General features: G+C 38.9%; 1 protein-coding gene across 1 annotated transcript in view; it reads left to right on the forward strand.

Moving 5' to 3' along the window:
* Positions 1–14,668: 14,668 nt before the first annotated feature.
* The window catches only part of YARS2 (tyrosyl-tRNA synthetase 2), a 202,102-nt gene continuing 200,014 nt past the window's right edge, over positions 14,669–16,756 (forward strand). The window contains exon 1 of the mRNA XM_044088101.1: positions 14,669–15,482. Within this exon, the coding sequence (XP_043944036.1) occupies positions 14,698–15,482 (785 nt within the window). The 5' untranslated portion in view covers positions 14,669–14,697. The remainder of the gene's footprint in view (positions 15,483–16,756) is intronic.

Consider the following 16,756-nt stretch of genomic DNA (forward strand, 5'->3'; position numbering starts at 1 on the left):
GGTTATATTGGAGAAGGTGATCTAGTAGCTGGCAATGGATACATTTTTCCATTATTTTGGCTAGCGGGGAGAGTAGGGCTATGGGGTGATAGTTAGATATTTCGATTGAGTTACCACCCTTATGAAGATGAATTATATGTGAGATTTTCCAGAGAGATGAGATAGAACCATCAGTAATGGTTCTGTTGATTAGAATGGAAATAGGATAGGAAACTACTTTAGCTGTGATTTGCAGGTATTCAGCTGGTAAGAGATCAGCAGATGGGGTACATGGTTTAAGTTTAGTAAGTAAGGTAAAGATGAAGGATGTGGGGACTGGATTTAGTTGAAAGGTAGGGGGTTTGCTAGTCATGGGGAATGGGAGGGTTGAGGTGACAGGAGGTAGGGAATTAGCAAGAGATTGTACAGTTTCTGTAAAGAAGGAATTGAAGGTGTCAGCAATCTCCTTAGGAGTGCTTAAGGAAAGTCCTGAGGGGCTTGGTGTCTTGGAGTGGCCTGGGTGTAAAAGTCTATTAATAGCTGTCCAGAAAGTTTGTGAGGTTTGTTGATGTTTGTTTTGGAGTTTAAAGTCGTAGTTTTTTTATCAAGGGGTTTAGATTTCTTCATGGCATTTCTATAGTGTTTGTAGTTCTGGTGATCAGTTGGGTGTTTAATACATCTCCATTTAGACCAGATCTTATTTCTTAATAGGATTTTGTGTCTTGTCTCTTTAGAGAGCCATGGTGCTGCTTTGCTTCTGGTTCTAATGGATCGGCTAGGGGCATGGTATTCCAGTATTTGTAAGAATTTGGAGTTAAAATAGGAAACTGCTTCCTCAAGGGAGAGTTGTTTTAAGGGAGACCAGTCACAGGCTTGTAGCTCTTTTTGGAAATGTACAGCATTAAAGTGTTTTTTGTTTCGTATAGTTTTAAGGATTGTTTGGTTGGGGAAGAAGGTTTTATGCCTAATCATATAGTGAGGAAGTGGTCACTAATATCATCAGGAAGGGTATCTGCTATATAAGTGAGGGGATGTTTTTTTACTAGGATCCAATCTAAGGTACTCTCTTTGTTAGTGGGCTTATGGATTCTAGTTGGGGTGGTGATAAATTGAGAAAAGCCATACAGGTTTATATGGACTGAAGGTTTGTTAGAAGTACAGCAATTCCAGTCTATATTGAAGTCACCAAGTACTATGGTTTCTTGAGGAAGGGAAGAAGAGAGGCAGCATAGGATATTTTCAAGGGTGTTGATGTTATTGCCTGGAGGTAGGTAGGAGCAAATTATGTAGATAGATTTGCTAGTATTAAGCTGAAGTTTAGAGACAAGGATTTCAACGTGATTATGTCATGGTATGTGTAAGTCTACTGAAGATACACTTAGTTCAGATTTATATAGAATTGCTACCCCACCACCCTTTTTAGTTGGACGGTCTAATCTTATTATATTGTACCCTGGTGGGATGACTTCATTATCTTTTGTTCCTGGTTTGAGCCAGGTTTCTGTTAGACATAGGACATCAAAGGAGTGTATGTCAAGTAGAGCATGCAGTTGGCTAATTTTATTGTTTAAGCTCTGTATGTTAAGATGAGCTATGAGTAGGGAGTTTGTAGATTTGGTAACGGTAATTGGGGTGGTATTTTGGGGTTGGTGAGGATTTAGTAGAGTGTTGTTGTTAGGTCCTGGGTTAGGATGAATATTGCCGTAAAGAAGAGGGTGTTGTTGAAGAGCAAGTGAGAGCTTAAGGAGCATCTCCTTCAACTTTCTGGTTTAAAAGCCTGCATAGGTTCATAGGTAGGTACTAGGCTATCGGCCCAAGGGCCTAAGTAAGCCTAACCAACAAGATTCCCTGGCTTACACCACCCAAGAAAGTTATTTTCCTGTACCCCTGTCAAGCAGATCCACAGAAGTGACCCCGAGGTGTATTTCCTGTTTCCCATCCACTGATCAAGATTTTTCTTGAAGAGTGCTAATGAGGAACTTTGTTTGACATAGATGGATAGCTTGTTCCAGAGTATGGGAAATCTCTGGGACAGGAATCTGTCCCTCCATTATGTCCTGTTTATTGTGGTGACAAGGTTTAGGTCCCTAGAGCTTGTAGCTCGGAGGGATTGGGATTTCTTTAGGTTTAGCATATCCAACAGCTCTGGGTCTGACATAGCTTTATATGTTAGGCAGAGATCACCTCGTAGTAGTCGATATGCTACGGAGTAAAGCTGGAGTTTTTTTAGACAGTCAGTGTAGGGCATCTATCTGCGGCCAGTAATCCTCTTTGTGAGGTACTTTTATTTATTTATTTTTTTATTTTATTTGACATTTGTTGACCGGGATAGTCCGACTGGATGCATGCCCATTTTCAGTGGAGGCCTGGGGAGAAAAGCTCCAAGGTAAGCAGTTAAGATTACAGATACAACATTACCTATTTCAAACGCAATATTTACAGTGATTACATAAGTAAACAAGTTATACAAATTCCACAGGTTAGAGGTAATCCCGAGTGTAAATCAGGATTAAGTAACAAAAAATAAGATGAATTAACAGTTTTTACTCATTCTAGAGGAGAGTTAGCCAGGCTTGCTACATTGACATAGCCAGTTAAGTATCAAATGTTGTTTGAGTCTTATCTTGAATTGACACAGGGTGGAAAGTCAAGTAATAGCTGGGAGAGAGCTCCAGGATCTACCTACAGAGTTGGCAAAGATAGAATCACCAGCTCTGTTATTAATTTTGCTAGTCTGAATTAGTAGTCTGTTAGGGGATCGAAGTGGCCTAGGATTGTTATAAGGGGTGATAATATTTTTAAGTGCAGGAGTATTGTCTGGATTATAGAGGATTTTATAGGCCATAATCAGTTAGTTATACTGGATTAGGCTGGGTAGTTCTAGCCACCCAAGATGGTTTAGACTGACACAATGATGTGTCCTAAAAGGCAGTCCAGTGGCAAATATGGCAATTTGGTTGTAGCAGATTGAGAGTTTAAGGACAGACTTGTTTAAATTAGAGAGTAGAGGTTTGCATACAGAAGAGTTGAAAGAAAGTGAGAGCGAGCTATGGCAATTCTAGCAGGAGGGGTTAGGAAGGCTTTTATTCTGTAAAGTGACCCTAGTTTTTTATTGATGGTTTTGATGGATTGGTTAACATGTAGGTCAAATTTTAGATTATTATCTATGATGACACCTAGTAGTTTTGTAGAGGGGTCAGGGGAGATTATTGTGCCATCGTTTGCTTTTATGGTAAAGGTGAATGCAGTAGACCTATGTGTTGGTGAGAAAAAACGTTTTAGTTTTTTTGGGCTTTAGGATCAGATGACGATCAGAAAGCCAGTTTTCTATAGTGTTAAAGGTGGTCTGGGTAGCTGACCATAGCTCTGTTGGAGATGTGGCCAAGCAGATCAGGGTGGAGTTGTCAGCATATTGGATACAGTGACTTTTGGGATGACAGTATGAAGGTCATTAATGAAGACAGAGAACAGCAGGGGCCCTAGTATAGAAAGTTGTGGTACACCAAGGGTGTTAGGTAGGAGGTTAAAAAGTTTGTTTTGCCAAAGGACAGCCTGCTGTCTGCCATTCAGATAGGATTGAAACCATTGAAGGGCTTTAGTATCTGGACAGAATGTTTTCAGGGTGTGGATTAAAAGTTGGTGATCAACCATGTCAAATGCCTTGGAAAGATCCAAGAAGAGAGCCAAGGATATATAATTATTGTTGCGATTATGGTTTATGGTGTTGGTGAAGGTTAGGAGGGCTGAAGTAGTGCTGTGGTGAGGTTGGAAGCCGTGCTGGGTGTCTGCCATAAGGTGATTCTGGATTAGGTGGTGCATGAGTTGTCTATGAATACATTTTTCCATAATCTTTGCAAGTGGAGATAGTATAGCTATTGGCCTATAACTGGATAATTCAGTAGAGCTGCCACCTTTGTGAAGTGGAATTACATAGGATATTTTCCAGATGTTGGGGATTTTAGCTTCTGCTATGATTCGATTGATTAGTATTGAGATGAGGTAAGCAATAGCATTGGCTGCTTTTTGTAGGTACTCGGCAGGGAGTTGATCAGCAGAGAGTGTTGTGGGTTTTAATTTTTTTGATCAAGGTACGGATAAGCGAAGTGGCAACTGGTTGGAAGCTGAACAAGAGTTGGTTTCCAGGGGTGGTACCTTCAGGGCCAGGGGAGCTAGGAGGTAGTTGGCTAGCTAGGGCTTGAATTGTCTCAGTAAAGAATCGGTTAAAACTGTCTGAGACATCCTCAGGGGGTTTATCAATGGTAGTAGTGGGGATAGGGATTGAAGATTGTCCAGGATGGAGTAGTTATTTTTATTTATTTATTTGACATTTGTTGACTGGGTTAGTCCATCTGGGCTAAGGCCCTTTTTCAGCGGAGACCTGGGGAGAAAAGCTCCATGATTACAAAAATATGTACAGTTTACAAAAACGAGAAAAACTGTTTCTAGTACATGAAGAAGCGTATTTAACAATGGATAGCAAGTATACAATAACAATACTGGTGCCAGATAACATCCACTGGAAACTGTACAGTCAGTATGCAATTTCAATACAGATTACAGTTAACATACTGATGGCTAAATATGTTTGTTCAGGTAGGTAGACTAGGAGAGACTGAAATTAAAGTAGAAAGAAAATAGTGGGGAGTGTGAGGGTAGCAGTAAAAAAAAGAGGGATAAGAGTGCAGGATAAGTATGTTTAATATTCTACTGAGTAGGAAAGGGTTTTTGAGGGGGAGAAGGGAGGGGGAGTCAGGAAGGTAGAGTTGGGTCAGAGAGAAAGAAGTGAGGGGGAGTAAGGAAGGTAGAGTTGGGTCAGAGAGAAAGAAGTGGGAGATAGGTCTAGAGAGGTGGGTTAGTCGGGGGGCTGGTAACAGAGGCAAAGTTTATTTGATCTAAGGTGATTTCTCACAGTCTTTTTGAATAGGGGTTTGGAATAAGTGTTTCATATGTCCAGTGGGAGTTTATTCCAGTGTTTGGTTGAGTAATAGCTATACAGGTTCTTGCCAATGTTGAGTCTGGGTTTGGTTGTGGTCAGTAGGTGTTGGTCAGAGTTCCGGAGTGTCCTGGTTGGGGTGTATGCTGAGATGATGGGTGATAAGGCAGGGCAGAAAGTGGGCTGGAAGAGAATGGAATGGATTATCTGGAGCTGGGAGAGAGTTAGGTTGTGAGGGAACTCTAACCATTTAAGTTTTTGTAAAGCAAGACAGTGGTGAGAGGAGCAAAGAAGTTCAGCAGCAAATGTTGCTACTTTGTTAAAGGTAGAATCGAGTTTGGTCATAAGAGAGGTCTGTAGGTTGGTGAGAATCTGAGAGCCATAGAGCAGGGTTGGAAGAAGGTAGGCGAGTGATAGAGTAATTTTTGCATGGGAGGAGAGAAAGGTTTTGTTTCTGTAAAGAAGGCCTAGTTTCTGGTGGGTTTTCTTGCTGTTATTTAGTATATGCAGGTCAAATTTTAGTTGGTCATCAATGATGACCAAAAGAGTTTAGTGTGATTATCCACCATGATAGTTGTGTGTTGTTATGGGAAGAGATTGAGACATTTTGCTTCAACTGTGTCATTGTCTTTGGTAGAAAGAGAAGGAGTTTGGTCTTTTTTGGGTTTAGGATTAGATGATTTTGGTTGAGCCAGGTCTCTTGAGTTTTAGAATGGAGTATGGGAAGTGTGTCTGCAATGGTGATGACAGTGGAGTTCCATGGCCTTACAGATCAGGCTCATCAGGCTAATAGGGCGATAGTTCCTGGGATCAGTGGTGGATCCCCCTTTGTGGAGTAGGATAAGTGTTGCTGTACCCCATTCAGTGGGCACAAAGCCTGATGTGAGGCTATGATTGAACATGGTGCTTTGGTGGGGAGCCAGTTCGTTCTGAAGTTTGTGTAAAACACAGCCTGAGATGTTGTCCGGTCATATGGATGCTGTGTTTTTTGGCTTTAGAGAGTGCAGGTTTTACCTGCGTAGTTGTGATTACAGGGACTCTGCATTCTTCCTGTATAGATATGGGCCCTTTAGGGGGTGAGTGGGGGGGGCGGGTAAAGTTAGCACTGAACCTATCTGCCAGGATGTTGGCAATATCAGCTAGTTCTGTAATTTCTGTGCCATTGTGTTGGAACTCAGAGCAGATCTGGGTGTTGCCATTGAGATTCTTGACATAGCTATAGAATGCTTTGTGGTTGTCCCTAGAATCAGTGATGATTTTGTTTTCATAGCTAGCTTTGGAGGATCTTATAAGGGATCTCAGCTACTTACTGAGGCTGACCAGGGAGCTCCTCCACTTGTGGGATTTTACTCTCTTTTGCAACAGTTTCTTCCTTCTGTTCTAGAGTTTGTTTATGGCAGGGGACCACCAGATTGACTTCCTTTTTTTGGAGGATAGCATCTTGGTTCTGTTTGAGATAGCATGATCCATGCACTCGTGTAAGTGCTTATAGAGTGCATTTGTGTAGGATTCAGCAGTCGTAACTGTATTGTCCATCTGCATGGGTGTCATGAAGTTCACCACTTCTGTCTTAAGAAGCATGAAGTTGGCTTTGGAGAATTTTTTTACCATGGTTTCCTTAATGGGGGGGCAGGATGTGGATATCTAGGGTGATTAGCTTATGGTCGAATCTGACCGAGGAATTGACCTCTGGTGTGGAACACCAGTCACCCATGTTGGTAATGACCATGTCTAGGATATTGCTGCCCCTGGTGTGGGTGTGGATAAGTTGATCCAAAGCATTAGAATTTATGAGTTCCAGAGAACATTGAGCAAAAGAGTTGGTACATGAGTAGTTTTCCCAGTTAATGGTGGGGTAGTTGAAATTGCCCATTATTAGGGTGTTGGGTTGTACCCTAATATTTTCCAGTGTATCAAGAAATGAGGAGTGGGAATCCTGGGGCATGGTGGAGGATCTGTAGCAAGTTACAATTTGGATTGCGGTCTTGCCCAGACTTAGTTGCACTTGGATAATCACAGATGCATTATGCTGAGCAACTAGCCTGGAGGTGTGGATATCCTTAATGAATATGGACACACCTCCGCCTTTAGTGTTCCGGTCCAGGTTACATGGCCGAAAGGTGTGGTATGAATTATAGCCTGGTAATGCAGGGGTGCACTCTGGAGCCTTGAACCAGGTCTCTGTCACTGCACAGATGTCGATGTTCTCCATTTTAAGGAGTGCCTCGAGTGAGTGCATTTTGAGGTTTAGACTTCTAGCATTGAGGAGCATTACCCTCAGATTTTGCCAGATTGTACCTGTTACAGTGGTGAATTTGTCATTTGAACCTTGCCTAAGAAAGCACTATAGGGGTGGCAAGAGCCTTAGCCAGTATCCAGAATCCCAAGGGTGACAGGTGCAGGCCATCTCTGGCAAAGCATCGTGGTCTATCAATTATGTCATCCCAGGCAGACAGATACTGGATCCCCTTAGAATGACACCAGAAGCTTAGCCAATTGTTGAAGTCAATCATTTTGGCCTTGTACTGTGGTACCTTTTCTGGGGAGAACTCCTTCATGTCTCTTTTCATGTAGTCCAGGGAGTCCAGGGAGGTACATCTCAGGTCATTCACACCAACATGGACAATGACAGAATCATATTTGTACTTGTTGTGGAGTGACCTGAGTGCATGCGTTATGTGGCGGATCCTGGCAACCAACAGGCAGCTGACAATAACTTTCTCCTTGTTTAGCCTGGTGAGCAGAACATCAGCATGCCTGACTATAGAGTCACCTATGACTAGAATGTTGGGCACGTTGTTATGCCTTATGGGCTGTGGTTGAGTGGCACACTGTGTTTGTGGGCTATGTGTCATGTGGGTTGTGTTGGGGGGGTGGAGGTTGCTTGCATTTCTGCTTTGGAGGTCTCTGTTGCTTGAGCAGATTTTTATTGAGAGCCTCCACGAATGTAGGTGTGTGTTTTGTGTTGCTATGTGTGTGTTTTTATGGTGTAGGTTTTGAGGAGCTATGTGATGAGTGTGGTATGGTGCAAGTGTTTATCTTCTCCTCTTGACTGTCTAGTCCAGTCTTGGGTGAAGATAGCTTTACTTCCAGTTTGGCTATATAAGTGCATCTCTCACAGGCTGTAGTGTTGGGTGGTAGGAGGAGAGAGTTGTCTGTGTAAATGAGGCAATTGCTGCATTGCCTCAAGATGCCTAGATTCATCAGGTAGACAGGAGAAAACACTGGGAGCTGACCCTTAGACATGCCTGGATAGGTGCTTATTTATTAAGTACTAAAAACTGTTTTCCATAACTTAATATAAATGTCATATTCTGAAATGTGACTGAAATTTTCATTAGCATATACTGAACATTTAAAAATAGCTGTGTATATTCTGGAAACTAACTAAACTAAAAGAATATTTTTTGCCAGTGTTAACTAAACACAGATAAAAGCATAACTGAAACTGGTACTTGTTATTATTTGAAGACCAAACTATTATTGTCTGAACATAGACAGAAAGCTAGTACTGCTGTACAATTGTTACCATGAATTTGAAAACATGAGAACATTGTCTGAACATAGATAAACTGAAACCTAGTACTATTGTTATATAATTGTCTGAAAACATGAGAACATTTTAACAGTGTTACCTGAACACAAATAAACTGAAATCCATTATTGTTACATTCTGGAGACCAAGCTATTAATATTGTTGTCAGTATTGCTTGAACACTGATAAAAACATAAACTGAAACTAATACTGTTATATAACTGTTTGAAAACATACATACTTGCTTTAACTCATACATTTTGAAACACATAGACAGTCTACTTCTGCACCACAGCTCTTGCCAAATTTTACTCTGCACGGTCCCAGTCACTAATGAAGTAAAGGAAGGCCTGCTTTAATGTTGAAGTGTGTTTTTTTTTTTTTTTTTTTTTAGTTAGGCCTTTTAAACCTCTTCTTTTTATTTTTTGTGTAAGGCTGGGTAGCTAAAGTTTTTGACTGTATTTAGTATCAGGTCCTTAAAATAACATTTGCATTTTTAACAATTATAAACTGATAGCATTGATTATTGCCCTGACTTTATTTATATTTTTCTGCATGGAATTCAGCTTTAACAACTATAAACTGGCAGCATTGCTTACTGTGCTGACTGTATTTAAAATTTTCTGCATGAAATAAACATTTTCTGCTAATAAACTCTTGCAAGTCTGTAAGCAAACTGAAAAATGAAACGAAGTAGTAATGTAACACTGCGCATCTCTGCACCTATATAAAAGTAATCTTAACTGTTGAACGTTTTACATTTTGTCTCATGACCCTTAGATTTTAATATACTGTTCTGTGAGTTAAACTCCACCCATTTTATACCATAATTGTTTCTTTAGCTGACGTCATTTAACTTTTCAGTAATACTGAATGCTACAAGAATTTATTATTACTGTCTGCAATTTTTTTGAATAAATAGCAAACCTGTAAATGCATTAAATGGATACTGTCTTTAATTTAGTTTGCTAGGCTGGCTGTAATCTGAGTTGATGTGCTTGGCAAACTGCCATTTCTGTACAAAACACATACAGTCTGAAACTGATTACATAATGCACTTTTTTATACATAGGATCTGAATTTTTAACTGTGTTGTCACGTTTACAATGTAGCATTGACTTTAAATGTTACATTCTGTAAACTAACAAACATTATTTTGTCTCTGTTTATATTACAATATTGTTTATGCACTGCAACACTTTAATACAAAGCTTTTAACTAATGACTGCTAAACAAAATAATAACACAAAAATTAATTTGCCAAATCTGTAACTGTGACCCTTTTATTCTGTGAATTAATTTTACTGTTAGTTCTGATATAACTTGCAAGACATAGAGGTATATGGTTACTCTTTTTTCCTAACTGGCCACACCTAATATGTCTTTCTGAGCACTTTAGCTGTGTCAGCTGAACTGGAATTTATTTTATCTTTAACCCATAAATCTGCATGTTTCTGTCATAACCAATTCTTTAAAATCTGTACTTTTGCACAAATCTTGTCAATGAAGGATAACTCTAATGAAATGTTTATACCTAGTGCAGAGCTGCTACATTTTGAACTGTTAGCTGTGTGATCTTTGACCTTTTAAATTCTAACAAAACTGCATTTGTGTATTTTAAAGATCTACGTGAAACTGAAATTGATTTGTCTGTAAACAATGAAATCTTGTTATTTCTTTTAACCTTAAACAATGACAGATTAATGCTCTGATCTTTACAGATAGCTATGGAATGCATTCTTTTACTTAGCACTAAAGTATGTTCTTCAGTTATGCTGCAATTTACTGTATTAAAATCTGCACTCTGATTCCTTTTATCTTCCTTCATTGCAAATATTGCACTTGATTCTGAAAATAAGAAATTAATGTGAACTTGAGACATTGCCTCCATGTTATGTATGTTGACTATGCTTATGTTTGTATGTTTAATACTGCACCATACTTCTGTATTTTGGATTACATGTATTACATTCTGAACATGTGTATGTGAAACTATACTACAACTGCAAGTATTATGTTGAATTGTATGTGCTGAAGCACTTACACAAGGATTAATTAAGTCTAAACCTGTAGTGACAGAAGCTGACATAAACTTGCCTTTGTGATTTAATCCTTTTGTGTTTAGAAATATTTAACATTGTTGAACTAATAACCTTTAACTTAAATTTTTAAACTTAAACCAAAGATTTACTGACCTTTTAACTGTAGCAGTATTACTTGATATGTTTACATGCAAATGACTTTAACTTGATTAATTTCAACTTTTTTGAGCTGTAAACTAAAAGGTGTATATAAAGTATTACAAAACGTTATGGTATTGGAAGAATGTGTGCCCTTGTATTTGAAGTAAACGTTGGTGCTGTGCACTTTGGTTAGAGGTAGTATGCTGTGTCCATTTTCTGCATGAAGTAATGCAATAAAAAGTAACAAAGAAATAAAAATAAAACTTCTGCCATAATAAAGCAGTATGCTATCCAGAGCTGTAGCAGGAGAACTCAGCAGCTTGTGCAGCACCCAACTTTAATGCTACCTACATGTAAAAAAAATGACAGCTTACAAGCTGTCATTTAAAGACAGCTTGTAAACTGTCTATCTGCCCCATTTTTTAAAAGTCTTGAAAAAAATACATTACAGACAGTGGTTTCCCAATGGCTGTAGCTACACCATCTCTCAAAAATTTTGAGAAAACACATGATATACATAAATATGAATCAGAGGAGAAACAAGACTGCATGCTGCCAGCAGGTTCCTCAGTTTTAACGTTCAGACTATGCAGAAGTGCACAGGAAACCAAACCAACTTATAAACATATGGAACTCTGATAGAGGCTAATGGCACCAATGTTAGAGACTAAAGCAGTCAATAATTTTAAATATATGCACATAGAAGTTTACAATTTAGTTGCCAATCATGATCAGTTTAAGTGTTTGAGATTCCCTAGCTCCAAGAAATTCACAGTGAGAGCTCAAGTGGGTAACCTGGGAATCCATTTCAAGCACACACAGCAAACTGGAGTTATGACCTGATCATAATTCTTTATAATACATGTGAAATTTTAGCTGCCTTACTACATTTTCAGTTAAAGAGGGAAAAAAACAATAGGGATGAGAAGTGTTTTACAGCTTTTAAAGAGCTTTTATAGCCGTAACACACTTAGCATTGTCACAGACACAGCAGCCAGAAATGAAGTGCAACCCTCATTAACCAACAGCACTAAAACTCTGGCACAATGTGAGTTTATATATGGGTGTATAAAGGACAAAGTGAAGTGTGTTTCAGCTTTCAAATCTGTCAGGCTACTCTGATGCAGTTCTGTGGTGCTGCTGTTTGTGTGGCAGCGCAAGCTTGTATAATAGCAAAGTTCATATATCAATAAGGTGAATAACAAGCTTGCAGTGCATGGAGCTCCACAACTGGTCACCAAATTCAGGAAAGAAAACAACTTTGCTATGCAACTTTCTGTCATAATAAAAATGCTGAACAAAGTTTTTTTAAACACATTTCAGCACTGTCAAATGTATTATGGCAAACACCTCAGAACAGCTTCCAAAGCATTTTTATAGCTTTAAACATTGTTAGAAACTTTGCTGTGTGTGTGTCTCTCTATCACACACACACACACACACACACACACACACATGCACACACTCACACAACAAAATATGGCAATGTGATTGTGTAATACTGCAAAGTACTTTACAACTTTCAAAGGTGTAAAGCATTTCATTCTCGTACACTTTTTCCTTATAACTGATAGTACATGGCGCATATGTTGCTCATTGTACTACAAAGAATTGTGATTGGGTGTCTCCCAACATGGATGTCAAAATTCCCTTCTAAGCTTTGTTTCACTCCACTCTCAAGCTGTATTTCTTAACATCCACTTCTCAAGCACATAACAAATTGGTTATGATCAGAGATCTTATCATAATCTTTTATTATCTTTCGCCAACTTTGCAGTCTAATCAACACGCACCATGTATTACAAACATATAACATGGGGTACAGAGACTAGACAACAGGCATTAGGGTTAAGGTGAGTAAAGTAAGTAATAGCCTGATACTAAGTGGAAAATTTAAAATAATGTAAAAACAAAGTTTTACTGTGAGAACCAAGTTAAAGCTGGAAATAGAATTTTCAACATTGCAAGTGTAGGAGGCAGTGCTCTAGAATATATTTAGTTTATGTTGGACTTTAACCTGTGCACTTACGAAGAGAACTGTTTTAGTAATTCTCGTGGCATGAAAGCTTGGGGAAGGGTTATAGCAGTTGATTCATTAATTGTTACTTACATTTGAAGGGGTTGGTATTATTCCTAATATACCAATAAATAGTATAGAGTTTCTTAGCAATATTTTAGAAAAGAAACTTTCAGTGGTACCAAGAGAACACCTTTAGAGTATTATGAATTTCAAGACAAATGACAACTCTTTGCATTGTGCACAAAGATGCTGAAATTTTCAGAATTCTCTGAGTGCATAAAAGACGGTGTGATATAAAATATTTAAGCAATAACCAACTACGTGGTGCGGTATATTGAAGATTCACCAACGGTTGGCACAGTTTAATCACGAAGGTGAAGCCCAAGTGATTAAATAAAGCCAACCGTGGGTAAATCTTCAATATACCACAACCATGGAGTCGGTTATTGCTATTATACAATGACATTATTTAAGAAAAAAAATGCTTACTTTTCTTATATGATGCCTTACTGTTCTTCCGCCGGTGGTGGTATACTGCTTCCTTGTGTTGATGTACTGCGCATGCATATGGGACTTGCATTCCCACACATACCCAGTACATCAATGCTTTGAAACGGAAGCAACATAGAAAAGAAAGTCTCCGCTGCTCCATTTTTTTTTTTTATTATTAAAAAAAAAAAAAAAAAAAAAGTTTTATACACTTTATACCAACTGAAAGAAGTTCGGGCGACCGGAACTTTTTCCGTTGGTATATTGTGGGATTTACAATGGGCACGCTGGCCAATCAGCATGCACATTTTGGAATATTAATGGGGGGGGGGGTCATTGTATAATACCAGAATATTTTACTGATAACCATTCGTACCTCTCAACTGTCAAGATTTTCACAGAATGCCCAGATTTTGCTTCGCATTTTTGGTCTGTTCCTCATAAAATTTGTAGTTTCCTGGCAAACCCTGTGGATGATCTGAGGACTGAAGTCACCATACCTCTCAACCTCTTAGATTAAGAAATCTGGACAAAGCCATAAAAAAGTGGTACAAATAGGGGCAATTTTGAAATATTGCTCTTACAAACTTAGAAAGTTGATAGAATAACAGGTTTTGCATTAACATGCATTTTCTTAAGGGCATGAAGTCTAAAACTGAAATGTCTGTCATTATTTTCTAAATTCAGTCTTTAATGATTTGCCACTAATGTGCCAGAAAGCCACAATTTTATTAAAAACGGACCAAAAAATATAAGGCAAAAATCTGTACAGTTGAGATGTAGGAAGTCACCAAATCTTCTTCTTCTTTCGGCTTTTCCCGGTTAGGGGTCGCCACAGTGGATTACCTGTCCGCTCATGATTGGCAGTGGAGTTTTACGGTGTTGAGTTGCCGGCCCGGCGCTCAACCTTCCACAGAAGGCACACACACACTCACACCTAGGGCCAATTTAGAGTGTCCAGTCCATCTACAGCATGTCTTTGGGAGGAAACCGGAGCACCCGGAGGAAACCCACACGACCACAGGGAGGACATGCAGACTCTGCACAGAAGGCACCCCAGCCGAGGATTGAACCAGGAACCTCTTGCTGTGAGGCGGCAACGCTAACTGCTGCACCACCGTGGCTGCCCTGTAGGAAGTCACCAAATAATGTCATATATTTCAGTTTCAGACTTCAAATCCCTCAGAAAAATGTATGTTAACAAAATCCCTCTTACTTTAGCAACTAAGTTTATCAGATCAGCATTCGAAATTTGTCTCTATTTGCCTTTGTCTACTCATTTTGTCAGACTTTGTCCAGATTTCTTGCATTAAGAGGTTGACAGGTATGTAAAACCATTGTATATTACAATGAAGATCTTCTTAGTTGAAGTGGTTAGTAACTGATCCACGTTATGAGAGGTAATGTTCCACATTTGCGCATGGAGAGTAGAGACCTATACTGCTCTACTTCCCCAGCTTACGAAGTTTTGAACGTGAAAACAGATACGTGAAATAAACAGTGGGAGGGGTTGTCTGCTAAGCCTGTTCGATATCCCAGAAGTCAAAGCTTATTTAACATGGCGGCGTCCATATCTAAGACATGTATTTTTAATTTTTCATTTCGTCGGGCGTTCTTGCGGTCATTGAGACTGCGTTCTTGTTATCATTTCAGTACTTCTGTCTGTGTTGCATCAAACAGTAAAGATTTGCTCTTACAGTTGGGGAAACGTGGCATTGTGAAGGGTGCTTTCCCAGAAGAAAGCGCATATGACCAGCTACCGATTCTTCTGCAATCTGCTCCACAGACTGTGTACTGTGGATTCGACCCCACAAGTGATAGCTTACATGTAGGCAACCTGCTGCCTCTCATTGCATTGCTACATTTCCAAAGGGCTGGTCATAATGTTATTGCTTTGATTGGTGGTGCAACAGCTCAGATTGGCGACCCCAGTGGGAAAACTAAAGAACGTGAAGCACTAGCTCAAGACACGATCAGTACAAATGTAACAGGACTTCGAGATAGCCTACAGAGAGTTTTCACAAACCATAATTTGTATTATAGCAGCGGACAAAAACTGGGAACTATAAATGTACTGAACAATTTGTCTTGGTATAAACAGAGAAATGTAGTGGAGTTTGTGTCCACTGTTGGGAGACACTTCCGAATGGGCACAATGCTTAGTCGACACAGCGTCCAGTCGAGGCTGAAGAGTCCTGAGGGCATGAGTTTAACAGAATTTAGTTACCAAATGTTTCAGTCTTATGATTTTTATTACTTGAATCAACACTATGATTGTAGAATACAGCTTGGAGGGACGGACCAGCTGGGTAACCTGATGTCCGGCCACGATCTAATTCACAAGTAAAAATCTTGTTCCTAAAAACTAAAAGTAATTTTTTTGTTTTCTTACAATTTCATAATGTTAAGTAAGAGTAATGTAACACTGTTTCTATTTATGATAAGTTTAAAATGTAGCCCCTTATTTCTTCTGGACTTAATTTGTGTTAATTGTTTTGCAGTGATACAGTCATAATTACTTATAATTTTATGTAATACACTTCTATCTTTTCCACATACGTTGTTGTAAGCCACTTTAGATTATTTCACACTAGTAAGCATGTATTCATTCTCTGCTTATCTACTTAATTCATCATTGTTGATGAGTCTGATTTAGCAGCCCCATGGAAAGACTAAGAAAATTCCATCTACTGTACACTTTTCAGATGCTTATCTTTGGAGTATTTTTAACTATTTCCACATATCAGTGCAGGTCTTTGTAGGTGAGAGTTTTTCACATCCTAGTCATTGTAGATGAATGACTTATGGCTGATGCATTGAACTTCAACTGCCGTCATGACCCCTTGAATGCCTCTTCTGTCAGCAGTCAGGCCTGAAATTTCTGTTTTAAACTGCTAACAGTCTACACATCTGTCGACATGTTGCCTCCTATATATAAAAGAATCATGCACATAAATCACATCTTTTACTGCTTTTGCCCATTAGGAGTATTACTGTCTTTTAAGTATGCTTGATATATATACAGGTATATGCTGTAGCTGTTAAATTAGACAGTTCAAGACATTCTGGCTGTGTAGTCATAATAGTTCCAAGAAATGTTAAAAAAAATACTTTTGTACACTAGTTAAAAAATGCACTGTCTTCTCAGTCCCAGTATAAGCCCCAAGCCTACAAGTTTCTGGACACTGTACCTTTTAAATACCATAAAAAAGTACTGGAAAAAGCAGGCAGTATGGGAAAAAAGTTATTTACAATTTTAATAAAAACAGTAAATATAGCATCATTTTTTTCTAATGTTTTTTAGTTCTGTCACATTTTTCTGTGCAAAATAAATTGTATTTTAAACTGTATGGTGTGGATTTACACAGTGTACGCCAGGCTATTTTGTACTTTATTAACTTTGACTGTCTTCACCTAGATGACACATACACATTGCAATTCATAAGTGCAGTGGGAAGTTCATTGGTGTGTACTAGGCTATTGGCCCTGGTGCTGATGTAAGCCTAGCCATTAAGAATCCCTATTATCATGTCAACAGACATTAGTTTCCACTGTCTCTATGTAGCAAGGCAGCTGGGGTGATCCCCGAGGTGAATTTTGTATTTCCCATCCACTTG

This window comes from Protopterus annectens, chromosome 11.part0 (assembly GCF_019279795.1).
Source record: "Protopterus annectens isolate FY-2018-M chromosome 11.part0, PAN1.0, whole genome shotgun sequence".
Classification (NCBI taxonomy): domain Eukaryota; kingdom Metazoa; phylum Chordata; order Ceratodontiformes; family Protopteridae; genus Protopterus; species Protopterus annectens.